Source organism: Trichophyton rubrum (genome assembly GCF_000151425.1).
Source record: "Trichophyton rubrum CBS 118892 genomic scaffold supercont2.2, whole genome shotgun sequence".
Lineage (NCBI taxonomy): Eukaryota > Fungi > Ascomycota > Eurotiomycetes > Onygenales > Arthrodermataceae > Trichophyton > Trichophyton rubrum.
In genome coordinates, this window is record NW_003456427.1 from 1,572,425 (window position 1) to 1,599,302 (window position 26,878).

Sequence of the window (26,878 nt, forward strand, 5' to 3'; positions counted from 1 at the left end):
GGACTGCTTCCAGCTGGTTTGGCAGCCAGGTTACGATTGGGCTACCTCCTGTTGCGGTAGGATGATCGGATCGCTTAAGGATATACTCCTTGACCAAGTTCCAGTGACGCCAACGGAACTCACGCACCTGATCAAGGATCTGGAGCCATAGTCCCCTAGATTCACGGAGAGCATCTCTAACATCCTCGGATCCGGCAGTACCGGCTCCATTGAGGGCAAATCCTTTGATATCCAATTCTCGTCCACGCTGTTTCACGAAATTGAGAAAATCCTTGTGTTTGTCAGAACGGTATTCCGAGAACTCATCGAGAATCACTGTAAGAGGTGTATCAGGCATGGGTATCTGAAGGAAGTAGTCCATGAGTGGCACCATTGCATCGTTAGCACCGGTCTCTCCACGGAAGAACATGGGCTTGTTGTCATTGCAGCCCTCATATACGACCCCGTCGGGAAACATGGAGTTAGAAGTGATTCCAAACATGAAGGTCCTAAAATTGTTGTACTCCGCTGGTTTTGACTTCTGGTATATTATCTTCATAAGGGAGTTCAACTTTGCCAAGGCATCAACAAGTGTTGAGAGGCCTTCATTGAGCAGCTTCCTCTGTTCGATGGTACCGCCGCAAGTGGTTCCGTGTGATGCAGCTGGGCTCAGCCTCGACAGGCCAACGCAGGGACAGACAGACAGACCAGGCTCTCAGGCTTTCTCCGGTGTCTCTCATCCCCAAGTCAACGTCAACCTGTCTGTCCATCGTTGCAAGTATGTATCTCTCCGTCAGTCCCCCCATCACCATCAAGCATCGGCTGGACTCCCTGCTTAGGGCTGACCAGGGCTTCCCATGCCCATCAGGCCTGAGTTTAGCTTAGTTCAAACTAAGAGTAAGGGCATGGTCCCAGGTCTCCAGTTTCCACCCACCGCCAGGCTGCGGCATGCTTGCTTCTTTCCATGCGTCCCTCCCCAGTGTTGTCCCTCCCCCCCATCACGCTGCCGTAATCGGCGAGCGCCACGTTTCTTAAATACACTAAACCCACGTCCACAGGCAGGTTGAAGCGTGTCTCTCTTTCTCACTCTCGGGGACGACATCTTGTCCCTTTTTTTTATTTTTCTTTTGAGATTGGCATCCCGACTGGCACTGGCGAAGGAAAAAGCAAGGTCAACGAGGGCCAAGAGCCAGAAAAAAGCAGGAGGATGAGAGAAAAGCCTCCGTGGCCGCGTGTCTGAGCTCAAGCCTTGAGCCTTGAGCCTTGAGCCTGAGCCGAAAACCTGTAAATATGAATGGCCTGCCTGAAGACTGGAGCGAGGAGTACTCAGTCTTGTGTGCTTCCGCTCTCCCACCTAGAGTCCTCCACGTCGAGACCAAGAGAGCGAGGTGCTGAATGCCACGAGTCGTGCTGGTTTGTGTGACGGTGGTGAGAGGCCAGAGCTGGTGCCAGTCGCACAGAGTGTCATCCTCCATCCATCCTCATGCTCAACCGTAGGTCTACCCTCTCACTTGCCGTCGTATCATCTCTGGGCATCTCATCGTCTTCGTCACTTCGTCTTGTCTTGCTGTCCTTCTGTCCCGGCGTTGTTCGTCGTCGTCGTTGTCGTCCTTCGTCGTCTCTACTTACTTTGACCTAACTTTAAGCTCTTACGGTAACAAAACATGACTAAGCAGGCGCCACGAGTCTTCTTGGCAAAAGGAAGGAGATCCCGCTCACGTGGCCGAGCCTTAAAGTGAAGAAAAGAAGAAAAAATACGAGAAGAACAAGATAGAGTAAAGTAGAGAAAGTAAAGAGAGTCGAAAGTAGAGAGTAAAGGGTCAAAAATAAAAGAGAACAAGAGAGCGGCCAGAGTCATGTGCGAACAGCCAACTCTTTACTCCTTTACTCTCCTTTACTCACTGTCTTTTATGTGTTTTTCTCTCTTTATCCCTGCTCGCCTGCGGGAACAAAAAAGCCACGCTCTACCGGCCATGCTGCTGACTAAGCAGGCTTACCATACATGACAGAGACTCCCAAGACTAAGACTCGGTCAAAGACATGCAGCGAAGAAAGATATCAAGAATGCAGACAAGAGTCGAGCGTCGAGGGAGAGAGGATCAAGATCAGGATGTGCCACTGTCAGACAGAAGAAAGAGGGAGCCTCTGAAGAGCGGGCAGATGATTCGACGCAGACGGGCTCGACTCTTTGTCCCATCGCTCGGCCGTGCTACCTGACAGGTCGCATTTCTCGCTGCCTTCTCCTGCCTCTGCCTTCTGCCTCTCTCTGCTTCCTTTCCCTTCCTCACCAGCCTCAAAAGCATGTTGAACTATCCGGTAACTCTGGAGTAACAAGCCACGCCTGGCTCATATTGTTTCTCCGGCCTCTTTATCTTTCCTCGTCAGCCACCTCTTTACTATCCTCTTTCGTCCTGTCTCCAGTCACCCGATGCGTCGTTTTCTCTCTCGGTCTATTCCGTCTTGTCATCGTTCTCATCTTTCTTCTTGCTCTCTTTGCTCTCAAAGCAGAGTCGAGTGTCGTTATGTAATAACGGATCTTGCCGCTGGGGCGACATCCTCCCAGACGAACCCTTGAGAGACAGGCCTCCCTCGTGTTGAAGGACCCCCCAAAAAATCCAAAACCAAGTCCCCCTCTCAATAACCCCGGCAGATGCATGGCGGCCCATCTTCTTGCTTGCTCTAGCAGGTTAGCAGGAAACAAGAAGCCAAACAGGAAACGCACTCGTTTGCTCACACTCAAGCACACGCTCCACGGCAGACCTGCCACGCATCCCAGGTCATTCGTCCTCCAGCCACGAACGGCTTAAAAGCAGAGCCAAGGCGTGGATTTTTTGGTTTTCTCTTCCCTCCCATGGTCGAGCAGGGATCTCGAGGGCTCCACTCCACCTCCATCACACGTTTGTCCTCGAAGATCCTCGTCTGCTCCTGGCTGCCGCTTACTCAGTCTCGTCTTTCAGAGTAAAAGTCTCTTTCCCTCTGGCCGCTTCGTATGGTAAGCACTTTCGAAGCAATGATGCGTAGAAACTGTTGGAGCTTGTTCGTTTGTTCGTTGGCTCAACACCGAGTAAAGGGTTAATTATTATGGGGCCTTGCTCTGCTGTATACGATGTAGCTGTCTGATGTAGCACCCGTCCTGGACTTGATGGAGACGTCTTCTCCGGCCTGAACTTCAGGTACCCGTCTTGTCAGTACCCATAATAATAAGTATACTCCGTAACAGCAAGCAAAGTATGCATACTTACTGTACTGCTGTATAATTCAAAAGCCTGCAGAACCACAGGATATCATCACAGCTCGGCCAGTGCTCTGTACCGCCCTCCATCTGTACCGCGGTCGTGCGTGTGACTGTGACTGTGATCGGCCACCGCATGACAATAATCATTCCTCGTTAGCCAGAGCCATAACTTCACCCAGCATAACCACAACCACAACCACAAGGACCTCAGCGGCCTCCTCGGACCGGGAACGCCCAACCACCATCCACTGTTCTTCAGCGGCTAGTTCCTGGATATTCTAGCCCAGAAGAGCCAAAGCCAAACGACCAGCGGCGTAGCTTTCTCCAGCCTGAAACCCTTCAAATTTGCCATCACCGTTTGTTTCTCCCTCAACCTGCCCCTTCGAGAACCTCTGCTCCGTCCAGCCGACCCATCGGCCTGGCTCGCATGGCTAGCGAAGTGCTAAGGCTCGGTAGTGTAAGTGTAGCAACAATCTCGCTCCCACGCCCTCTTTCGTTCGGTCTATCTTCCGAATGGGGTGCGTCGGTAGCGACAGCGACGGCCATGGAGTCGACGACGTTCGTCTGGTCGGAGCAATGCATGTAATTTATTCTGCGGGAGCGAAGTCACATACAAGAATGGTAACAGGGCGTATTAGATGTATTAGATGCAGAATACCTCCGTCCAAACGCCACAGCCAGGCAAATAATAATGGATGGCAAACGGGAGAAGAAGAAGACGAAGCTGATGTATTCGATTCTGCGTTTGCTGCTGGTGGGTACCCATGTGTTCGTCGCTGCTGGGCCTCGCTTGATGCTGGCGGGCGATGGGTTCGTCGTGGGCATACCGCTGTGCTGGTTTCAGGGCGCGCATGCAGCATCGACTCGCTACGGTAAGAATACCGATTCTAACTGATATTATCTTTTATTTTACTTGCATACTACATGCAATAATACGATATAAGTCCTTACAGACGATCAATGGCTTGCGGTTGAGTTGCAGTGATGTCCATGGTATGACGTGCACCACTGGAAAATAACAATAACCGCCCATCTCAGGGGCCCAGCGGCGCACAAGATATCAAATATCCGACCTGACTCGTCTCCTTCTGGCTTGACTCTGCTCGTCTCCCCCTAGTTTCGCTCATGATATCCTCCTCCTGCCTCTCGCCGAGCTATATGTGCAGTGATATATATCCTCCTACCTATACTTATGCCCGTGGCCCCGGTCCCCTCGGCGGAGACCCTGTCTGAGGCGTTCTCTGCATTCCCTGCCTGGCCTGCTTGACTGGCATGTTCACCCATACCATGCTGGGCTCTGCACAACCCCCCCATGTCCATGACATGGTGTGGAGGGCACAGGTGTTGGCGCCGAGTCGTGTTCTGCGGGTACCTTTTTCCTTTGCTCCTGGAGGCAAGCCCAGGCAAGACCGCAAAACGATTGACGGTCGAACTGCCTTTACATGGTCCCTACCAACATCCCGGATGCATGCCATCATAAACTGTAGCAGTGTACAGCGCACTTGATATGCCTGGTCACTCTGGCAGAGAGACAGAGAGGGATAAAAAGTGCCTGAGCGTCCTTTTTCTTGTCCTTGCAACTCTGCCTGGCCAGGAACGAAATAATGGCCCTTCTGGATGATCGACTTTGCATCCTGTCTTGTCTTGGTCCGCCTAGAACCCCCCCCCTAAGGTGCAGTGCTACGGAGTCAGTTGCAACTGGTTCTGCTTATGTTTCTCATGTGCAGGAGGCGCTTGAACCCTGCCTGGCCTGGCCTTGCTCAGCGCATGGGGATCGCCTCGGGTGCACTGCATAACTCACTAAACTAGCCGGCCTAGCACATCTCGCTGTAACAACCCTTAGTAACGCGGGGAAGCAATACTACGTATGGACTATTGGACGGGAATGGGTGAATCCATCCCATCTCCTACCCGGGGGACATATGTATGTATGTAACTTAACCATCGTTACATATTACATGACTTGCATCTGGCCCGGCAGGATGAAGAGACACGGCGTGTAACTATTATTTAGGCTGGGAGTGCGCCTCGGACCATACACAATCCCTCGATCTATTAATTGCGTGCACACTAGACTAGCTCCTCCGTGCGTCTTGGAGGATTTGAAATGCGCATATATTTGTGTCTTGCGTCGCCTGCATCCCTCCATATATACGTCAGTCATATAGCAATATATACTCCGTGCATACATAAACTAACCATCGACCGCTAAACTCTTGCAAACGAACCCGATGGTAAGGACAGTAACGATATTATACGCCATTACCGAGCGGGTAAATTACTACCTGCCCTTTTCAACGGAATACCCGATTCTCGGCAAAAAAGCTAGATCGACCCTGTGCAGCTGCTGCCGCCCTCGTTGCATCGAGTGGTACGCTAATTGTCCATCAATAAGCAGTATATATTACAGCACACTTTAGTTAACTAGCCTACCAGTAACCCGCCGAACGGGCGGAGGTTCCGTAAGTATATTCCATACCGTACACTCTCTGCTTGATAGAAGGAAAGCAAGAAATTGTATATGTGACCTAGCTCACCCGCTCGTCCTTCTCATCCCGTCCCGAATTCGCATTAGCGGGCAGAGGTTGCACAGGGACCATAGGAGGGATGAAGCGGAGTGAAAGAGACGACGCCGACGACGTCACTTGCATCTCATGGCTTCAAGTCTTGGGTTTTCTCTTCATATCAGCAGCTTTGACTCACCGCCGGTTGAAGAGAAGCTGTTTCAAAGAATGAGGCTTTCGGCTCGATGGAAGGGAGATTAGATCGATTGAAACGGGCTTGCTCGTCTCGTCTCATCTCGCCTCGTCTCGACTTGGTCTTTCGACGTCACCGCCATCATAAACAGTGCATTAATTCTTCCCCTAAGACAGTCCGCTAAAATGATCGACTTCGAGATCGCTGGTTAAAACATTCCTGTTGGTCCAGCTTAACCTTAACGCTCCATCGATGCCGCAAGCCAGACTTAACGTGAGCTCACCAGCTAAAATAAACGTAACAAAGTATCTCCCCTTTGATGATTTGCCGGGTCTTGCTGCCGAAAGTTCCGGGTCTGCTTTTCTTTCTTTTTAGCCTTTTGTTTTGGTAGAGCCTTGAGGAGCGTTATGAACACTGCCTAATTTTATTAATTTAATTGATATCACATCTGATATGCATGCAAAAATAGGATCTGCTAGTGCTGGCCCCCAACTGCTGCGCTCCCGTTCCTTTGACAGCGCAGGCAGGGTCCTGGCGTGCGTGCGATGAGGCTGAGCGGGCAGAGGGCATCTTGAAGCGAAGCTAGAGGGTGATAAGTACCGAGTTGACGAAACTAAGGCCTTGGTATTGGCTTACCCCGAGCCCTCTCCCATCTCATCTCGGTCCCGCTGCCTGGTTCGGGTTGCGCCCTGGGAGAAAGTGAAGAAGCGAGTCGGCCTGGATGGCAATCCAAGCCCTCTTTTGCCTAGTGCTCTGACGAGCTGATGAGTCTCATGGAGATGTGATGTGATGGCCAAAACCGAGTCGCGATGTCTGTTGTTGAGGACATGTGGATGTTGTTCTAGTAGAAGAATAAATCAAAAAAGCAAAAAAGAAAGATGTGCCCCCGACCAGATTCGAACTGGTGACCTTCATATGACATAATATGAATTACAAGTATGACGCGATAACCCCTACGCTACAAGGGCAGAAAGTGTTAGCGTGGTCAGCCCAGAGAGGCCCTTTCAGGCTATCTCCCGCGGCAGAAAAGTGGCTTCGACCTGCCTTAACTTACTGCTGCCTGCAATTTGTAAAGGTAAGAAAGGGGCTTCTTGATCGACAGACATTGTATTGCTGCTTCTACCTGCTCTGGATGTACATCTACTCGTCGCCCTCCTCATCCTCATCATACTCAACGTCTATTTCGCCGGTGATATCCCACCGATCGCCCTTGGCTGCACGACTCACATACTTCACAAACTTCAGCGGCCCTCGGTCCCGTAGCACAATGCTCATGCGGTTCCAGCCGGCCGCCATGCTGAACAGGATTCCGTCGTCCTCGTCATTGGTCGACGACTTGTAGATGGCCGGGTCGGCCTTTGACTTGTTCACCTTTGATTTGCTTCCCGTCGAGCCCAGCGTTTGTTCCGCTGCCGCGCCAGCTTCATCCTCTTCTTCGTCGTCGTCACCTGCCATGTAGATTTCGTAGCCTCCAACAGCTACCTCTTCTTCTTCAGCTGCTGCTGCTGCTGCTGCTGCTGTGCCGTTCTCTGGCTTGGCTTTGCTGTTGGTCTCAGTTTTGGTCTTGTCTGCTTTCCCAGCCTCTTCTTCTTCCTCCTCATCCTCTTCTTCCTTCTCCCAGCCTGGGGTCGGGGTGATGCCAATGGTAAACTCAAGGCGGGGCGATTCCCCTTCGTATCCGCTGGCAAGGGTATAGTCCTCCCCGCGTCTAAATCTGCGGGCAAGAAGGTTGTAGCCCAGCAAGCCATCCAGCCCAGTAACTGCAGAGAGCCATTTCTTGAATGCGCGTGATGGAAGAAGATCCTCCAGCAGCTCCTGGATGGGCGTCTTTTCCTTTTGTCCGTCGTTGGTCTTGTCTAGACATGGTTGCTGGTACAGGTATCGGTGCTTATGTGGTGGCCGGCTCACCTTCCAATTCGTCTTCTGCTCGATCTCTTCGGCAGAGGTAGGGAATGTCTCATCCTTTTCCTGGCTCTCGATATACGACCGCAGACGTGGGGTGAACTTGTCTGAAAGGAACTTCTCAAGTCGGACAATTCGGTCGTTGTCGAAAATCTCATTCAGCTGGCTTGCTACGTCAGGCGTCAAGTACGACGGGGCAATGTACTTGAGCAGGAAATCAAGGTCTTTGTCATTGAACCCTTCATCGTCATCATCGTCTTCTCCTGCAGACTTGGCGGGTTCCTTGCCCTTGGAAGATGTATCTTGCTCATCAACTGGCTTATACGGAACGAACTGCGACTGTGGTCGATCAAATTCATCGCCTTCACCTTGAAGCTGCTGGAGACTGCTTCGTTCAGCCAGTTTCTCCGCAAGACCTTCTTCGTACCCGTCCTCGCCCTCCTGCGGGATATGGAACCAGCCACTGATCGCCATGCGCACTCTAGACTTGACCTCCTTCTCACTGCCCTTCGTTTCCATGTGATACACCTCCTCGACATCATGGAAACTCTCACCGGGCTGCACCGCAAAGAAACTCAGCTGGTTGAAAGCCGGTGGGATAGAAACAGTATGATCCGGCTTGGGGATCTTGACTTCCTCCCCGTCCGCATTAATTTCTGTCGTGGTCGGGAACAATCGCAGAGCTCCACCCCATTCTGGCTTCCATGGCACGTCCGGGTCAGTCAGGTATAGGATATAGCTCACTCGTCGGCTTCCAATCACATCGTCATGGCATAGCAGATGGCATCCACCAGTATAGACATTGACAGCCATATCGGTTTTGCTACCGCTCAGCTTTCCAGCACCAGTAACTTCAGATAGGTACTCTCGAAACGGCTCCGAGTATAATGCATTTCGTAGCTTCAACAAAGAGGGCAGCCGCGAGAGCGACTCATCATCCAATCCATCGAGATTGGCCAAATCACCAGACTGGTAGATCTTGTAGATGTCGGTCTCTTTCTCCGTGAAAGAAATGTGTTCTTGAATCTCGCTGCGGACAGCACGGAGGAGCTTCTGGTTGAATAGCGGAGAGATAACTCCATGTTTATATCTTTTTTCGCGATGTTTAAGCAATTAGCAAGCTTCCACATCATCAATTGAGCCATATAGACAGAAGAGATCATAGAGAAACGTTACTTACGGGCCTGATTTCGCATAGGCTGCCTTGTACTTCTCCAGCGTATCCTTATCTAGAAGACCATCTGCAAAGGATGAAACCACCGATTGAGCTGAGATGGCTCGTTTCTTTGCCAGTTGGTCGCCATTCTCGGCTGGGCTTTGCGCCTCCGAGTCCGCCTTGCGCTTCATCTTTCGCTGCTCGTTGTGGGATTGAGTAGCTTGCTGCGATGGAAGTGCTAGCTAATCGAACCTCTTCGGGTGGTCTGATAACGAAAACTTTTTTAACCTCGACCATGCCAAATTAGGACTAGTTCAGGTCTCATCTCCATATCAAAGCTTCATTGCAACATCCTCAGCATACGCCATAGCAATAGAACCATATATCCTTGGGTCTGCCTGAGAATAAATACCCATCTACCATTTTCTGTATCTCGACAGCACTAGCAGTCAAATGGCCAAAACATGTTAAAGGCCTCCCTGTCCTCTGGAGAATGAACCATACGCTCAATGAGCTCCGTTTTGATATCATGTAGCATTGCCATGACCAAGTCATAGTTCTCATGATCAATTACCCCCTTCTCCGGCCATAAATCACCCATCTTCTCAATGATCATGTTCATAACCCCTATCCCAACATCGGCAGCCCTCACATCTGCCTCGATCTCGGAGATTTCCGCGGTGGAAAACCCGAGTGGGAATTCCTTCCCCAGTTTTACGCACTCATCCCTTAGATCCAACACCAGAGCTCGGAAATGCGCTTCACCAAAAATAAACAAGCTCTGCGAGAGACCCAGCATATGTCCGGCTTTTGACTTTCGGAATCGGATAGCAGCATGTTGGTCGGGATTCTTTCGTTTCACGAGCATTCTCCACGCTACCATGACAGATGTATCGTAGAACTGCTTGATAGCTGCTCTTCTTTCGTCCGGGTCAAGAGAATCAATGTCTTCACGGAGGGCTGGTGGTTGGGGGTCTTCACCCACGTCAGGTCCCTCGTATTCTAGGAAACTAGGATCTAGGCAGTGATCGATCAAAGGGGCTATTTGTATAGATTGCCAATCAATTATACCCGTGATTTCCGTGGGTTTGTCGGGATTGACAAATATATTTTCCGAGTGGAGATCGTTATGCCATAGATGGCCTGAAGTGAGTCCCGCTTCGCTGGGTAATATATGCTCAAGCATCTGGGAATACAGCTTAACTGCAGCAAGCTTCTTCCCGGCCGTTGGTTGGTAGGCTCCGGGACCATGAAGCATGGCACATTGCTTTGGAACATATCTCAACGACCTAATTGCTATCTCCTCGCGATGGCCAATTGCCGCACGATAGTCTAAAAGAGATGTCCCTGTTGATCATTCCATTAGTACAGTTTTTGCTCAATCATTCCACGTGCTGGCTAGTATGGAGGCTCACATGGCCCTCTATGACACTGAAGATCCTCCCTGCCATCCTGTAACCATTCCCGACTGATGGATGGCCCAATTGCAAACCGGTTGTCTTTAATGGGCCGCCCATCTCTATCGATGTAAAGGTTGTTCTCGGTCAAGGCATTAGTGGAAAGATCCTTGGAGTAGTAGAGGCTACCAAACTGGGAAAATTTCACTGCCGTCCACCTTTTCTGGTATTTGAATACCTGTAAGAAAACCTTGAGCTTGTCGGGAGGCTCAAGTGAGTCCCAGACTAATCCTAGAGGTACCCCAGGGACCCTTTCCATAATAATGTATTCGGCTCCTACGCGGTTATCTCCATTAACCTTGGAATTCCACGCATAGACTTGTGGAACTGGCGTATGCAGAACATTTCGAGCCTTATAATTAAACTTGTCAGAAAAAATTAAGTATACCTAAATCACCGTACAGTCGTTCCTTACAAACTCCATGGTAGCAACTTCACTAGCTATTGTTAGATGCGCCGGCCCAGCATTGGGATTGGGTATTTTGCCGATAACTTCTTTTCCGTTGTCCATGGAAAGTAAGAATGCTTTGTTATATAGGCCATCAGGGCATTTCTGGACGTCAATGCATTTTGTTGCACCAGTGGCCTTTGCTGCCGTGGCTGCAAGCTCGTTCATGTTGAATTTGACATATCTCTGTCGTAATTGTTCTGCCTCATTCGAGACAAAGCGCCCACGAGTAAAGTGGAAGAAATCCTCATCTTGATATTCACCTACAGTAAAATAATTAATAGTCGCACTGTTGAGCATGCATATGTATGTTCTTGATCTTACAGTTTTTGCCTGCCTGGATGACCGTGGATATGGTAGCTAACTGGCATTTGATATTTGAAACACTAAGATGAAAGAAGCGCTTCCTGGTAAACGAGCTTGATAGAGAGAAAATTATCATTGTGGGCTTCTGATGGCCGTAGTCATGGCAGCTCTCTCAACCCTACACTGTATTTTCATCTGGTCGTTTAGCAAATGATATCCGGTTAGACTGAGGTCCGGGGGCTAAGCGCCTCATCTTGGCAGAAAATGGAAAATGGAGGTATTGAGAACGCAGATAACGAATTGAACTGTTTCATTGATTTTCTGAGAACTAAAAGGATTCATGACAGACTGAACCGCAATGTCTATATCTATTTATTTAAAGCAACAGTCCGAATTAACGTAACCTCGACTGCAGTGTATCAAGGAAAGCCGGTTTATGACCTCTATTTCGGCCATTGTGGTAGATTGTTGTTTAGTAGTCTCCGAGAGGAGAGTTGCCTCACACGCTATGGACATATAGTATGAGAAAGTGTAGGGCATTTTATGAGCCTAATGTGCTTGTGGGTCTGTTCTCCCGTGGAGTTCATGCGCCTTCACCGAAACAGCCGAAAAAATTAAGGTCGCGTGGAGACCTCCGAGAAGACAGCTATGTACTTCAATTTCTCGATACTTTGCTCTTCCATCTAGAATAGTCGGAAAATTGGGCCGTGTGTGACGTGGAATTATGCTTCCGAGAGGCCGGGGATTCTGGCTATAATAGATACCAGAATATCACCGTGATATATCTGCTGGTGTATATACCAGTCAAGACACTTCATGAGATGGAATATTCGAATTTGCTCAATCCTGGTATCATCTGCCAACGTTCCTAGACTTGACGGAAGGCTCAATTTTGTCCACAAAAGGCCGATATGGAGCTGCCAGAGTGTGTTCTGGGCTTCTTGAGGTAGATGCCGCGGACGGAGTATCATGGCGTGGTTCACCAAGCGTAGGTCTTAGCCTTTGCTCTTCATGCATTTTGTCCAGAGGTTCACCAACTATATGATACTTTGCCCAGTTGATAGCAGGCATTCGCACGATATTCTGCGGCTTTGGTATTTTGCCGAGCTTCCTTGACTGATTTCTGCCAGGACTATTATTATCATCTGTCGGTTTCACCTGGTCGACGTCCATTGCCTCTGGGCCACTTTCCGTTCCATCATCTTCTTGATTATTTTCCTTGCGCGGGGAGGGGTGAAATAAGTCACCGTCGTCCGACTGGAGAGAGCCAGCTAGAAACTCGCTAGCGAAAGCATAAGGATCTTCAGCGGCGGCCTGTTTCAACTTGTCCAACGTCTGAATGTCTCGCAGGGCCTGCTGTTTCTGTATTTGGAGAATAGTGATGGCGGATCTTAGAGCGATGGCGTCTGGGTTCTCGCTTTCAGAGATAGGCACTGGAGCTGGCTCCTTGATGAATTGCGGTGGTGGCAGAGCAGGGACGGCTCCATTCTTGTTCGGAGCCGGTCTGGCACGATCGATGACGGCTGGAATGGACTCAAAGATGCCGCTGATGGCCGGGTAGGCAGCCGGTGGTAGCGGGGACGCAGCTATCGTGGACTCAGGGGCAGTGGGAGTTGTCCTGGAGGACTGAGACCTGCCTGGCGTAACTGGCGAGTACGGAGGCGGCGGCGGCGTTCCTTGCCTCTCCTTAGCCTGCGGCGGCTTCACGTCGCTTGCGGTCATCGTCGCCCGTGGGAGGAGGTTTGAAGCTGAAACATGTGAAGGCAAGATGAGGCTATCTCAAGGAACGAAATCATAAGTTGGACAGTTAGTTAGGCTTTCAGGCCAGCCAGTCACATCAAAGCGCTAACTTAACGAGTTGGTTAAGCGCAACTCGGTAGTTGAGTTAGTTTAAGCCCCAGCGGACAAACGCCGAACTCTTAGAGGCCACAAAAAACAAGCTAATATTAACTACTTATCAGAACTTGGACGATGAGCATAACCGTGTTGTACATGGCAAACTAGTTAGGTGGGGGAGGCTCGGTTCTATGGACGCTTCGCCAGTGTCCCTAGTGCAGACATCAAAGAGCTTGTTAGTTAACCACAAACTGGTTCTATCAGACGAAGGGAGAAGGAAAGAGAAGAATATCTTACTATGAACATTTGAATTGACGGTCCTCGTCGACTTGGGCCGGGTCCATAAGGTGCTGCGGCGGAGAACTTGTGCCTGGTCTATTTATCACTGGGATATACCAGTCAAGCACGGCAGATACTTAAAACAGGAGAACTCCCATTAAATTATATAAGGGATATAGCCCCTTATATTTGTTTTCACTATGTACAAATAAATATCAATCCAAAATGTAAAAAGTACCCGATACTCCTCCCTCCCCGGTCTTCATTTATATTTCCAATATTTCCAACATAGGCCAATCAAATATGTAGAATATCTGTGTGCTTTTCTAAGTACATAGCACTTTCCTGCCTAAAATCATCAGTGAGATAACTGTTCTTCAGTGCCTCGAAGTTAAGTAGTGTCTTCCCTTCGCTCCATCTTGGCCAATTGGGGAAGCCAGAAGGTGTTCCTTTATTGGGGTCCAGGGTGTTGACGAAGCTAAGATAGTAGTTCTGGATGCTTGTGCTGGGAATTCCAGGAGTGAATCCAAACGAAGGAAGAATATCGGAGGCGTGGAAGGTGCCGAGAACTGGAATGAAGTGGTTATATGTCCCGAGGTAAGACCACGTTGGAATGTCGGGGAATTTCTGGCTGAAAATATCCAGGAAGACACGACGAGACAGAGTGAAAACCAGATCTCCCAAAATGGCAGCAAGCCGTTTAAACTGCGGATATAGCTGGTAGCGCTTTCCAGTTCTAAAGGGGGAGCCGGCGGCTGGGTCATCGGGATAGGTATCTACCAGATCTCTGAGTTGTTCCTTGGTTGCGCCGTGGAAGAAGTATGTGCTGAAGTAGTCGACGAGCAGTTCGGTGGTTGTAATGTTTTTCTGTACGAGAGCAAAGAGGGTGCCTTCATCTTCTTGATCACCGATGATGAAGGGAACTTTGGCAATAAGTCCACGTCTACCTAACTTATCGGGAGAGGCGGTGAGAGTCTTGCCGTCAGGTCGTGGAAGATAAGACAAAGCAACGGAATTGTAGCTGAAGATCCCTGGGACTGAATTGGCGGCGTTAAGGTAGGTTGTGTAGTCGACGGATCGTAGACATTCGAGCTTATCGGTGGCCTCGGAGCATCCGGCTTTTTCGACCACTTTTTTGTATACAACTTCGCCTTTGGGGCAGTCAACCGGGTCGGCAGGAACAACACTTCCACTGTTCATAATTGCTCCGCGGAAGAGAGGTTTTCCCTTATAAGTATTGTCGCCATCGAACAATGCCATCTGGTCGAACACGGAGATAGCGCCAGCAGACTCTCCCCAGATGGTGACCTTTTCAGGATCACCGCCAAATCTCGCAATGTTGTCAGCAACCCACTGAAGTCCAAGGCGTTGATCAAGGAGGCCTAGGTTAGCGGAGCCATCATTTTTGATATCTGCGCCAGGCAAGAAACCAAACCCTCCGACTCGGTAGTTTACGGCAACGAAGACGATGTCTCGTCTCTGCGCCATAGATCTCAGGATCAATGAAGTTCCGTCATAGAGCTGTGTAGAGCCAAGCTCAAAGCCACCGCCAAAAATCCAGAAAAGCACAGGTAACTTAGATCCCGGGGTGGCAGATGAGGGTCTCTGAACGTTGATGGTAAGACAGTCCTCGCCAGCGTGAGTAAGCTTCTGGAAAAATGGTGTGTTGATGAACCTTCCGAGAACGTCTTCGGGAATGTCGTCAGACTGCAGGTACATCTGCGGGCAAGCACGAGGAATTCCAACAGCCCTCACGGTTCCAAGATCCCCGGTAATGGGCTGCGGAGGCTTCAACCGCAATTTGCCGACTGGAGGCTGGGCAAAAGGGATGCCTTTGAACGAGTCGATCCCGAGTGCCCTGGAACCAACCACAGTCGCATAGTCCAATTGAACACTAGGGGCTGCTCGCTTTTCAATTGCTGGAGCAGCAGCTGTTGGAACAGCAATTGAAAGGTGGGCGAAAAGCACCGCTGAGGTAAGTAGAGATCACATCATGAAAAGTATTATAAAAGGCAGAAAGAAACCCAACTCAAAGGGTTTCTGTGGTAAATAGAAAAGCTGCTCTATGATCCTGAAGAGGAATCAAGATGCCTTTACAGACATGGGAATCTCTAGGCTTTTATGTTTGACCCATGGCTGAATTCTTGATGACATCCGTCGAGGGATATCGTATCATTATTTTTGGTTCCCTGCCCCCGAGGCAATTAGAAAGTGAAATTCTAGGGAAGGCCACCTTTGACCTGCCTGTCCCAAGCTGATGGGGCTCATACGCATCAGGCTACTAGCGAGAAGGTTCATTGACCCCTGTGCATCGTTGGTGGGTATATCTGGAAGAGAACTGGCTCTCAGCATAGACAGTGCGGGATCGGCCCCAAGTTCGTGGCATGTGCAACAAGAAAAAGAGTGGTCTGTATGTATATAATATATAGACCTGAACGACCGTGGCCGAGGCATGTTTACCTTCACATATAACAGATTGAGTATATATGCAAGGGTAGTTCACTTTGGGTCCCAGCCATCATGCAAGATTACTTGTTCAGGTGAGTCCGCTCACATCCGGGAACCTCGTTTAGTTCTTGTCGATAGCCCTACCTGGTATACGCAAGATATAAAAATGGAAAAAATAAATATAAAAATAAAAAATGGGGTCAATTGTGGACATTCACGATGGCAGGATCCGCCAGTCCGGCATGTTCTCGGTACACGACGCAGAAATTGGTCCAAAAGGGAGGGATCAGATATAGGGGGTGGAGTGCAGACTTTTCCATGGGACAGTGCAATGGAGCCATGAGGCAACGATACCCGCCACCCGATCTGTGGGGGTTTAGATATCATTCTCATCTCAACGGTTCTTGGGAGATGCTACCGAGGCCCATATATTCAGAGTGCTTTCGAGATCTAGATAATAATCGCTTTTGGTGGAGGTAAGCTGTTTACCACCCAGGCCCTGCACCACCACCACAGGTAGGGTTTTGCTCTCGGCCTTGGATTAGTGAAAACTAATACAACCGTGACATTTCCGTGTATACGGGTAGTAATGATTTCTCCACCATATACTGGTCTTCGGAGTCATTCATTGGATACGACTCTAGAACATGGAAATTCAATTTCTTTTCCTCGTATGGATGTATAGTAAGCAAAACGGGCGTTCCTGAACCCGATGATTTTCTTCCAGAGACGAAACTGATCAGCTTCGCCATCTGGGTGATTGTACGGTGGCTCAGTCGCCACAGCAGCTGGTGTTCTCCCAAGGCGACGGCTTTGGTAGGGACGTGAAGCTGGTCATTTGATCTCGCGTAGGGGACCAAGTTATGGGCAGAAGGACACTTGGCTTGGTTTTCACCTTCGTTTTCTCTGGTTAGGATTGCCAATATAGGGCAAGTCCAGGAAAACTGCTCCCTGCTATCCGGCCTGTAGTTGTACCAACTGTACCTCCATGGCAACGGAGACATGGCTCGGCAAGAGACAATACGAGCTGCGGTCCACCAGCAACGAGCGGGGAAGTGGAGACGCGGGGAAAGCGCAAATTCACAGCAGAGGGTATAAACCATCGGGCAGGTTAAGGGGGAAACAGGGCAGCCAAACAGCCTGTGATAGTGCATTAAATGGCTGCCTCGTGGACGGATTTGCACCAACGCAAGGGAGAAAAACTTTTGAAGTTGTGAAAGTGACAGACTCAAGCTTCGCTGACTAAGAGTGATCTCGTGATGGAGTCCAAGCGCTCCCCTTTTATGCGATAGAAAAGCTTGGCATAATAACCCAATTTCGCCTTTTTTCTTATGTAGCTACAGACAAGCGACAAGAACTGTTGATATTGCACGGAGAACATAAGTAGATGCCTCCTTTTGGGGGGGTTTTTCATTCAGGCACTACCAGTAGGATTAGATAGTGTTCACTCGGCTTTGTGTTTCACTATTTGGCCGGCAGATGGATGCACCGCACCGGCATTCTATTATTACTGCTGATGAATTTTTTATTGGATACATTGGCGGTGATCTCGGTTGATCGTGATATCCCAGATCAAGGACTATGAGCTGCAGAAGAAACGGCAGTTCGCACCGAGTATGCAGCCGGAGAAATAATATAATCGAGCATATTCCCTTTATCTAGATCTGCCCTACACGTACCCGCTGTGGGAATCGAGCTTCAAATAGTCAAATGGGCCTCAAAAAGACATCTCAGATACGTTGCATATGAAGTTGTTAGCGAGGGGTGGCAACATTCAACGTCTATATTTTCGAACATGTTACCTTTCTGGCCCATCAATAGCTTGTCTTTGTTCAAAGCACGCTGACACGTGGTTTCTTGACTTCCAGATGCGTGTTGCGTACCAATGACGCTATCTTCGGCCAATTTTCTACCTTGGGGGCCCGAAAAGAATCTCGTCTACTAGGTTAAGGGTATAAAGTCTTCTCGGACTAGTTTATTTTCAGCTAGTGAAAAGCCCAATGCCGCGTGCTTGGGAATTAGGCAGATCCTGTACGACTTTGGGTCGATGAAAAAGGTCCGTGTATACCTTTAGGTCCTTTTTCTTCCGTTCTTCCAAGTTAACCATCACAAGGAAGACAGCTACCGATATGTATTTCGCAGTATATCCTCGGGTTCGTGCTTGTCGCTCCTTCGATTCAACCTTGCGGTCAGGCCTAGCATGCAGATACCCCATGATTCATGTTCGTGTCTTCTCGGTATATCCTCCCTTGAACATCGAGGGTCGTTAATTCAACCACCTTGCTTAATCATTATTATTATCATCTTGTTCGTGCGCTGCAGAGGCCAACGGTTTCATTCTCTCATCCTGGCGCTCGTGCTCCTCTCTGGGTTCTAGCCAGGTCCAAAAATAGTTGATGTAACTCAAGTTCTGTGTCTGAACGTTGCATCTCCACGTGCAAATAGTGGTATGTTTCTGTTCTTAGCGATGGCTTTGAGATGGAGTCAATGCTCAGATTAGGCGCAAAGCTCGGTTAAGGAATTAACGGTCGAGACCGATTCGTCAAGCGATGTGACTCTAGGCTGCCGTTATTGCGAACTAACTATATAAAGTGCTAACATATCGGCTGGAAGGATGTTAACTAGTTGGTTCTTGGAGGAATCCGTGAACTAATAACGGTCGGTTGCACAGCGCACCAGCACCACGCGTCAAGAATTACAAAATTCCCAAGGCTGGACAGTCGATTTTCGTGGCAGAGGCAACCTTAATGGATATGGTTGATATTCGTGCGACTTTCGGAGAATTTAGCCCTAGACGAAATAGCCGCCAAGGAACCGCCGACGGGAAGAATAGCCGCCACGATGTTGCACACATAAGTAAGTACGAGATAAGTGTTACACCTGCAAAGCAAAGCAAAGCTTGAAACACATATCATATTGCTCATATAGTCTAGTAATAAGGAGAGATACTATGGTGCTGTGATCCATCCCATCTCCTGGAGAACAAGGAAAGCAACATAATACATGATATATGGAACTCGACCCCCCAAGAACCATATATAAGGTACGGCAAGACAAATAAATTGAGCAAAACAATATCTGCTTTTCTGTTCATCTCGTTGCACACGGTCTCAATATGGTTTGACCAGAGTTGCAGCCCTGGCATGTGTGCTGGAATAGGTCATCAGCATCGTTAAAAATGGAAAAGAAAATTACCCATCAGCCGCGCCCCCTATCGTACCATGGTCATCAAATCCTTTTTCCGGTCGTTTCTACTTGTTTAATTTGTGCATTTTACACAATACGGGGGATTCTGCGCTTTACTGCTGGCGCTTTCGAATGGTGATGTTTGGTCCGTTCTTTTGGCTGGTAAAGTGGTCGACCATAGCGAGGTGGCCGTTTTCATCTTCACCAGTCCTGTCGGCGATCTCGATGTCGAATAGGAACATCATACGGGCAATGGTGAGACGCATCTCCATGAGAGCCATACTCTTTCCAATACAGCCACGGGGCCCGATTGAGAAGGGGCAGAAGGCTCGTCGGGCGATGTCAACAGAGTCCTTGGTCGAAACCCACATTCCACTGTCGGCCTGACACATCGCACCCTCAATCCAACGCTCTGGAATGTACTTGGTGGGCTCACGGTAGTAGTCTGGGTGTCTGTGGATGGCATAAGTCGGGGTTCCGCAGTCAGTTCCGGCCGGGAGGTAGACGCCGTCGACTTCAATACCACCTGGTAGAACTTCACGGGGGATGGCTCCGGGTACAGCGGGGGCGAGACGCATGGCCTCGTCAATACAGGCCTTGAGGTAAACCATATCATTGAGCTTGGAGCCGGTGACGATGTCCTCGACGTCAGTGAAGTTGGACCGGATCTCTTTCTTAAGCTTCTCGAGGGCGTTGGCGTTTCGGACAAGGTAGAAGATGGTGGCAGTGAGACCGGTAGAGGTAGTGTCAGTTCCAGCAATCATAAGGACGTTGCTCTCACTCCAGAGTTCAGGGGTAGCAAGTCCCTTGCCAGTTTCTGGGTCCTTTGCATTGAGAAGGTAATAAAAGAAGTCCTTCTTGGCCTCATGGCCGGCCATGGTTCGTTCTTTGGCACGCTGAGTAGCTTCGACTCGAGAGTTCTTGATGAAGTTCCATCGGTCGTTAGTAAGCTTGTGGATGAATATCTGATCCAGGTGCCAGCTGTCGAGGGGCATCCATAAACCACACTAGATCTCCAGTTAGCTAAATATTGACATATTTTTCATACGATAGAAGGTACTTACGACATAGTGTCTGAAAGCAGCTCTGTCGACAAGAGCAATGACATCTCTCTTTCCGCGCTCAATCAGCATGCCGAAACTCTTACCGAAGCAGAGCTCTCCCATGACATCGTAGGTCAAGTAGGCAAACCAGTCAGCCATGTTTCTGGTAGCAACGCCCTTCTCGTTGAGGAATCTATCAGAGTCAAGACCGGGAGCATCACCTCCCATGATGTCACAGAACTGACGGACGTTGGTGAGCATGACATCCTCCATTCCCTTGAGAGCATTTTCCGAGAAAGCCTGGCTGAGAACACGTCTCTTTCTACCATGGATGGTCTTGTCGATGACATTGTGCGTATTGTACACTCCCTTGATGGCAGGGAAAGCATTGTAGAAGTTCGACTTCTTGACTTTCTTTCCGTGACCGTAGATATCATGGAGACCCTGGACGGTGTTGACGGAGATGAAGTTTGGAGCTACACGGACATGGGTGCCATATTTCTCGTGCAATTCGGCAAGCCAGAGATGACGGTCGCCATTGAGTCCGTGATAAAGCTGAACGAGTGGAGTGATGCTGGCCAAAAAGGGGCCTGGAAACGAGCGTAGCGGGTGCAGGAACTTGTTATATACACAGTACCCGACCGTCTAATTTCAAACATTTAAAATTAGCAAACTACCCTCGATTGCTGCTTACGATGCTTCATAAAAGCCATCGTACCCAAAATAAAGACTTACCAATACGCCCACTGCCAGCAATAAAAGCTGTCCTGCCAGGAGGAGCGAGACGTTCTCGACGAGAGGTGCGAGCAGCATCTTATCTTATCTCCACGTAAAATGAAGATTTTGTGACGTCAGCAGGGGCCGTCGATAGCCGCAGAAAGTCTTGTCTGTTCCAACACAGATGGGAGGCGTTGAGCAGCACCAGGACAAGCAAGAGACGCTGTTGACGAAGAGAAGAGAGGAGAGAAGACGAAGAGGAAGCCGGCGGGAGGACAGTAATTTATGTATCCCGTCTGTGTGTGGACGGTGGGGGACGCTCCCTTCCTCGAATTATATATGGGGGCCAGCAGGACCTCTTCCCTCGCCCTTGATGCGACTGCCCCGGCTATCCGCGGCCTTCGAGCGCCCAGGCAAGTGACAGATTGCTTATGTCAGCATATCGGATATTTAAGAAGCCCTTTTTGCCCCCGGAATGTCAATAGAAGCCCTCTTATTGGCTGGGATAGCTCTTCGGAAGAGCCGGCTTGTTTGATAAACTCCGGGCTTATACTCTGACCCCAACACATAGCTGCATGCACGTCAGCCATGCTTTTCTGACAGCCAGCACTGGCCACAGGGCGTTGAGCAGGCAAAACGGCCTCAAAGTAAATAGAAGCCACCGTCTGCACAGCAGCAACATTAACTACTCCTGAGGGGTTTCACCTAGTGATGTTTTCGTTGTGATACTAGAGTGAGCACGGACGCTGACATAAGCATCGGCAATCCCAGGGTGTTTCGGCACGTGAACTAGCTGAGCTGGTGGTATCCAATCAGCGTGGACAAAAATGATGCAAAACCAACAGCAACTTCCAGCAAGTTACTTACTTCACACCTTGTGTAGTTGGACAGTTGAACAGTTTGAACCGTTTGGCCGCTTTGCCACGAAAGGAGATGGCGATAACAGTGTCAAGAAATACCCTAAGGATGTTCAAAGTACACGATGACTCTATATGCCTGGCCATGTCTTCCATGAGCTCTCTCATGAATGTCCAACGTATGGCTACGCTACCTTTAGCAACGCTGAATATTATCACTACTCATTATGATATCAGTTGCTGATTTAGGGGGACAGGAGTGGCTGTCTTCGGATTCTAGGGATCTGCAGCGGCCACGTTCTACCCCGTTTCTTGAGAAACTTAAGGTATCTCGAGCTTGCGAGTGGCCTTCTCGGCATTGCACCCGAAAGCAACCTGATTCGTGTCAGCAACATCAGGATTGACAAATTATAAAGGGATCTCAAAGGTGCCGGTATCAATTCCAGGAATACAATCTGGGAGCCTCCCAGAAATACTAAATCCCCGAGGTATAAAATAATGATTATCCAGGACAGATCGGATGGATCTGGTGAAATCTCCAGCTAGATGTTAACCGTTAACAGCAGGTTATTGACAAGCAATTCATTCGACACATCGGTAACAGAAGGAAATTGATTAGGTTTCCGGATCATTCCTACAACATCCATAGAAGTGACAAATTTGCCAGCTATCAATTGTATCCAAGGCTTATTGCTTTTAGCAGCCTGGAACAGTGCTGTTATTTATTTTTGTTAGCCATCAAGAATAGCATTCATTTTCACGAAGCTACGAACTACAAACAAATTATGGAACTGATTCCACAACCTGGATAAGATGTCCTTTCTTTGCTATTAACCAAATTGATACCCCCCATGTTTTTGCCCTGTTCCATGGATATGATGGTGCTCCTCTCTGCACTCGATTCTCATCAATTGGCAGGCATAATGGGGCACATTTTGCCAAACATCCCGGTGGGATCATATTTCCCCTTCAGCTTTTGCAGTCTAGCAGCATGGATGCCATGCATCTTTTGAAAGGATGTGTCGCTAGCTGTAATTTCAGATACCCTGTTAGCAAGCCGATTCATACCCAACAGTCTCGAATGCCACAGGTGCAGGACTTACATTCGGAATAATTAATATACTGAGGTACCTCGTTTGTGGATATAGCCGAGGTGCTTTGCTCCATCTCTTTCACAAACATCTTTTGCATATCCCTTCCCCATTGACGGTTCGCCGAGTCGTTATTTTTATTGTTCCACCTACTGGTCAGTAGCCCGTTGAGGGTCGGTCCCCGGTTAGCACAAGAAGTCGACTCTATCGGCACTTCTGTGCATTTTCTCATGTCAAAATATTCGAAAATAACGGCCGTTCCTATCATATCTGAATCTGCTGCTATCTTCTCTGCATATTTGTTCATAACACTGCGTGCGAAGGCCGGCCTCAAGGGGGGAGAGAAGCATAGGCCCTGAATGTTTCGCCTTGCCCCGTGTGTGGCCATTTCGTTAACCTGAGCGTTAACAGTCGAATAGGGGATCATCTTAGCACCATCCATGACTGGACCAAGGGCATATAGGTCTTTGAACGCTTCTCTGCCCTCCTTTTCGGTCCCACGATGGAAAATACATGTTGCCACCATGGGTTCAGCAGTACCAGGATGCGTCCCTAATATGCACATGGTGGATGAATCCAGCTGGGGATGTTGCATTCCCCGATTAAGAGTGTCGATAATAGCCTCGAGCTTTTCCTGTTGAAAGATCAAAAATCCAGAAAACACCGGGTCCACCTGCTCATAGGCCTGGTAGACAAATTCGACGGCAACACCAAAGTTGTGGCCAGCACCACGTACTGCCCAGAACAAGTCTGGCTCCTCTGTAGCTGAAGTTTTGACAATCCGGCCATCTGCTAAGACCATTGTGACCGAAAGAACATTGTCAATGACCAGCCCGTACTTTGAGGACAGCCATCCGTACCCTCCTCCGAGGGTAAGGCCACCAATTCCAGTATGGTTGACAGTGCCCCCAACAGTAGCCAGGCCATGTTGACCACCAGCTTCGTCAACGTCAACCCAGAGGCAACCTCCCTGTGCGGTGATCGTTTTGCGCTCCGCATCAACGTCGACATGTCGCATACGAGACAAGTCAATTACCAGTCCATCGTCAGATGAGCTAGTCCCTGATACAGAATGTCCGCCGCCTTTTACTGCCAGATCCAGTTTGTGCTGCTGCGCGAGCTTGACGGCAGCACTAACATCTTCCACATTAGCAGCAAGCAGGACAGCACCCTACTGGCAATATCTCGTTAGTTTTTACTCATTTCATCAGCCATATATATTCATCCATGAAAGGAGGAACAAAAAAAAAGCCAGATGCTGCTTACTTACAGCGGGTTTGACTGCCGCATCAGACCAGCGGGCTATTGCTTCTGCATACCCCGCAGACGAGGGTGTCAGAATCTCAGATGATTTGACTTGGGATTTTAGGATCGTAATGAGTTCTGCAGAAATAGGATTCTTGGGGAGAGACATTATATCCGTTGCTATGAGGAATGCAAGGGGTTCTTTAGACAACTAATACTGGTGGTATCTGGACGATTCCCGAGAGTTGCTTGGAAGGTGGCTTTTGCAAGGCCTGTCAACTTCGTACATTGTTTAGAGTTAGCCAGCGTAGCGGAACGACGTGTCGCAGGACATGGTTCCGACTCGACCAATAATTCGATAGCAAACAGCACGGTTTATGGATTATCTCTTTGATCTCTATCATTCAATGGCCGATGTAGTTGGCGGTCGCTAGTTTAACGATGCCTCGGCAAGTAGTTAATTAGTTAGCTGCTTTAACCAAGCTAGGTAGTCAATCTCCACTCCTAGAATATTTTCACACCAACCAAACATCAAACGACAACAACCTCAATCACAGCTACTAACTGCCTTCGTACGGTAGAGAGAGCAAAGGCCGAGGATATATAACTGTTATGAAAACAAGTTGTGAGACGGCCGCAGGCGGCTTCTGGCACTTTACCAGCGACTCGGCCGTCCTTTCGCTTCTTTCAGAATACAACGTCTCCTTCTCGACACATCTTCAACAGCCCATCGAATGACTGAACGTCAGTGACATCTGCAAAGCGAGAGTGCCGCTATCGCCGATTGGTGAGAGACTTTGGTCACAAAATGGCGCTGGTCGACGCATTCTGCGCCTGGGCCTGGGCGGGCTAGTTAACTAGTTGAGCCAGGCGCTTCCAGTGGCCGATGCTGACTATTTACGCGAGTTGCATCGCTTGGGGAGGTGATTGTATGGCTGCTTATACTCGTTGTGCATGCCAATGACGGGTTAAAAAGGAGAATCGGGGTACTCGAGCTGTCTATCCTTTTGCATATTTAGTGACGAAAGTCTGCCGTTGGTTCATTTGTTCAGGACCACACCACAATTACGCACCTCGATATATCCGAAGGACGCTCAAGTTAGCTACAGACCATTTTCGAGAGAGTTTCCGAGAGAGTCTCCGTACACTGACTCGAACCGCCTTTTGCAGCGGGGACTCGCCCATAAAGCAAGAGGAAAGAGAGAGCGACGGATCGTTTGAACTGCCAGCCATTGAGAAACCAGAGCTGAGACTTGCTAAATTCTTTTTTGAAATTCGTGCTCTTCGAAACTTGGGCAAGACGGGAAGTTCTCCTATGCTATCGCATAGTTAGTGGAGTGGCTGCATAAACAGCACGCTAAGCTGCGGATGAAGAAAGTTCTGCTTTTGTATGCAACGGTGGCCGATGCCATGACTCGTCCATTCTTTGTGTCCCCTACTACGGAGTACCACACTCGAAATGCATTCTGCACATGCATTGCAGCAGCACTGCAGGGTCGCTAAGTTCTACCGCCACGAGGACGGCATTCGAGATACATCCCCAATTAGACCATTGGCAAGGCTTGTCATCCTGCTGGCTATGGGTAGAGTTGAAGGATCAGGCCAATCACATGGATCTCGGCCCCAAAAACACGGTGAATTTTATCGCCAGAATTGTGTAGCATCCGATAAATACGCCGTTTGAAGTACCAAGATTGATCCTCTTGACTCCGGATCGTAGCCTTGCTACGTGTGTATATGCGCTATAGGGTTTCCCGCGGATAGGACGCCAAAGCTCGAGCCGGCACAAACTCAAACCTCGACCGGAGAAACAAGAAGCGAACTTGGTAACGATGAACGGAGTACGGAGTAAAGAGAACATCTGCTTGGAAATCCCCAGGATTCGATTCCGCCAGACCGCCAGGGCCCGTAACCCAGGAGTCCCCGCAGGCAAAGTATCAAGGATTAGAATACGAAAGCAGCACCTTCTCTGTGATGCATCTCAATACTTTGGTGTGGACCCTGAGTAACTAGTCTAGGTTCTCGAATCTCCGAACGCCCAAGCTAGTTGACATAGAGTAAGCGGCAATTATATACTGGTATGGGGTGTCGACTCGACATGTCTTACTCCTGCATACTTCAGCGAAATTAGCTGGGGGAAGCGAAAATGGCATGACATATTAACGAGACGAGTATGGCCCTTGTAAAATTCAAGGGGCGGTCACTGTTCTACACCCGGGAACATGGTCAAGGCAATGCCATAAATCGCAACATGGGATGATGTGTTTGCATATTCGAGACTAGGCGGATCTGAGATTCGCTTTCGTATGGAGCCTTTCTGGAAACAGCATAAGATCACACCTTTTTATATCCCGCAAGGTGTAGCTGGCCTCCGTGACTTGTAGCGGGTCCGTTCTTTCATGGCCCATTTCCGTTGCATCCCTGCACCTTGCACTTCTTTTCCCGGATGAAGCTAGTTTGCTATAACCCGATGTGTCGTGCAATGCCTGAGAGTAAGGATTCGGAGCGTCGTCAAGCGGTGTTGGCAGCAGCAGATGTCAGATAAAATGACGGCCGAAATCCCTATCTCTCTAAGGCGAAGCTGGTACTCAGACTCTTGTTTTGCAGAATTCGGGAGCCTAGGGATCAAACAATAAATTCATTATGCATTCAATCATACTCAAAGCAGCCGTGGCTCTACTTGGAGTCTCAACTGCAGCGGGCTTTTCATATCAGAACAGTCGGCTCTGCCTAAAGCTACTAGCACAAGGTGTGGAGGTTGATTTACCCAACTCGACTGACTATGAAACCGAACAACAAAACTACTGGTCGACAGCGTGCACCGCCCTCCGCCCTGACTGCATTATAGCTCCAAAGAATGCCCGGGATATGTCAAGAGCTATTGCTGCTATCCAAGAATCGAAAACAACTCGTTTTGCTATAAAGTCTGGTGGACACTCGCCCAACCAGCTTTTCTCCAGTATACACGACGGAGTGTTGATTTCAACCCGGAAACC

General features: G+C 49.2%; 10 protein-coding genes and 1 non-coding gene across 11 annotated transcripts in view; 2 read left to right on the top strand and 9 right to left on the bottom strand.

Annotated features, from left to right (window-relative positions):
* Nucleotides 1-30: 30 nt before the first annotated feature.
* Nucleotides 31-538, bottom strand: TERG_02164 (uncharacterized protein; the record flags this gene model as incomplete). The annotated part of the gene is made up of 2 exons (XM_047747871.1): nt 31-48; nt 128-538. The coding sequence occupies 2 exons, from the start codon at nt 536-538 to the stop codon at nt 31-33; spliced, it is 429 nt and encodes a 142-aa protein (XP_047603838.1).
* Nucleotides 539-6,601: 6,063 nt separating this feature from the next.
* Nucleotides 6,602-9,160, bottom strand: TERG_02166 (uncharacterized protein; the record flags this gene model as incomplete). Its single annotated transcript, XM_003237398.2, has 2 exons — nt 6,602-8,903; nt 8,994-9,160. The coding sequence occupies 2 exons, from the start codon at nt 9,158-9,160 to the stop codon at nt 7,052-7,054; spliced, it is 2,019 nt and encodes a 672-aa protein (XP_003237446.1). The 3' UTR covers nt 6,602-7,051.
* Nucleotides 6,793-6,879, bottom strand: TERG_10520. Its single transcript has one exon. It is a non-coding gene; the product is annotated as a tRNA-Thr (tRNA).
* A 251-nt stretch (nt 9,161-9,411) lies between the features above and the next one.
* TERG_02167 (uncharacterized protein) lies at nt 9,412-11,316 on the bottom strand (the record flags this gene model as incomplete). The annotated part of the gene is made up of 4 exons (XM_003237399.1): nt 9,412-10,316; nt 10,385-10,778; nt 10,842-11,137; nt 11,199-11,316. 4 exons carry the CDS (start codon nt 11,314-11,316, stop codon nt 9,412-9,414), a joined length of 1,713 nt encoding a protein of 570 aa, XP_003237447.1.
* Nucleotides 11,317-11,373: 57 nt separating this feature from the next.
* TERG_02168 (uncharacterized protein) lies at nt 11,374-12,902 on the bottom strand (the record flags this gene model as incomplete). Its single annotated transcript, XM_003237400.2, has 1 exon — nt 11,374-12,902. One exon carries the CDS (start codon nt 12,900-12,902, stop codon nt 12,033-12,035), a length of 870 nt encoding a protein of 289 aa, XP_003237448.1. The 3' UTR covers nt 11,374-12,032.
* Nucleotides 12,903-13,592: 690 nt separating this feature from the next.
* Nucleotides 13,593-15,647, bottom strand: TERG_02169 (uncharacterized protein; the record flags this gene model as incomplete). Its single annotated transcript, XM_047747872.1, has 2 exons — nt 13,593-15,265; nt 15,566-15,647. The coding sequence occupies 2 exons, from the start codon at nt 15,645-15,647 to the stop codon at nt 13,593-13,595; spliced, it is 1,755 nt and encodes a 584-aa protein (XP_047603839.1).
* A 647-nt stretch (nt 15,648-16,294) lies between these two features.
* Nucleotides 16,295-16,747, bottom strand: TERG_02170 (uncharacterized protein; the record flags this gene model as incomplete). The annotated part of the gene is made up of 1 exon (XM_003237402.1): nt 16,295-16,747. One exon carries the CDS (start codon nt 16,745-16,747, stop codon nt 16,295-16,297), a length of 453 nt encoding a protein of 150 aa, XP_003237450.1.
* Nucleotides 16,748-19,042: 2,295 nt separating this feature from the next.
* TERG_02172 (uncharacterized protein) lies at nt 19,043-20,785 on the bottom strand (the record flags this gene model as incomplete). Its single annotated transcript, XM_003237403.1, has 3 exons — nt 19,043-19,936; nt 19,994-20,617; nt 20,708-20,785. The coding sequence occupies 3 exons, from the start codon at nt 20,783-20,785 to the stop codon at nt 19,043-19,045; spliced, it is 1,596 nt and encodes a 531-aa protein (XP_003237451.1).
* Nucleotides 20,786-22,453: 1,668 nt separating this feature from the next.
* On the bottom strand, nt 22,454-24,478 carry TERG_02173 (uncharacterized protein; the record flags this gene model as incomplete). Its single annotated transcript, XM_003237404.2, has 3 exons — nt 23,908-24,478; nt 22,650-23,808; nt 22,454-22,575 (listed from the first exon to the last, which is right to left on the bottom strand). Exons 1-3 carry the CDS (start codon nt 24,049-24,051, stop codon nt 22,454-22,456), a joined length of 1,425 nt encoding a protein of 474 aa, XP_003237452.1. The 5' UTR covers nt 24,052-24,478.
* Nucleotides 24,479-25,341: 863 nt separating this feature from the next.
* Nucleotides 25,342-25,891, top strand: TERG_11812 (uncharacterized protein; the record flags this gene model as incomplete). Its single annotated transcript, XM_047750867.1, has 2 exons — nt 25,342-25,560; nt 25,631-25,891. The coding sequence occupies 2 exons, from the start codon at nt 25,342-25,344 to the stop codon at nt 25,889-25,891; spliced, it is 480 nt and encodes a 159-aa protein (XP_047605596.1).
* A 634-nt stretch (nt 25,892-26,525) lies between these two features.
* TERG_11813 (uncharacterized protein) overlaps nt 26,526-26,878 on the top strand; it is a gene marked incomplete at both ends in the record, with an annotated part of 537 nt that continues 184 nt past the window's right edge. Inside the window, one exon of the mRNA XM_047750868.1 lies at nt 26,526-26,878. Within this exon, the coding sequence (XP_047605597.1) occupies nt 26,526-26,878 (353 nt within the window).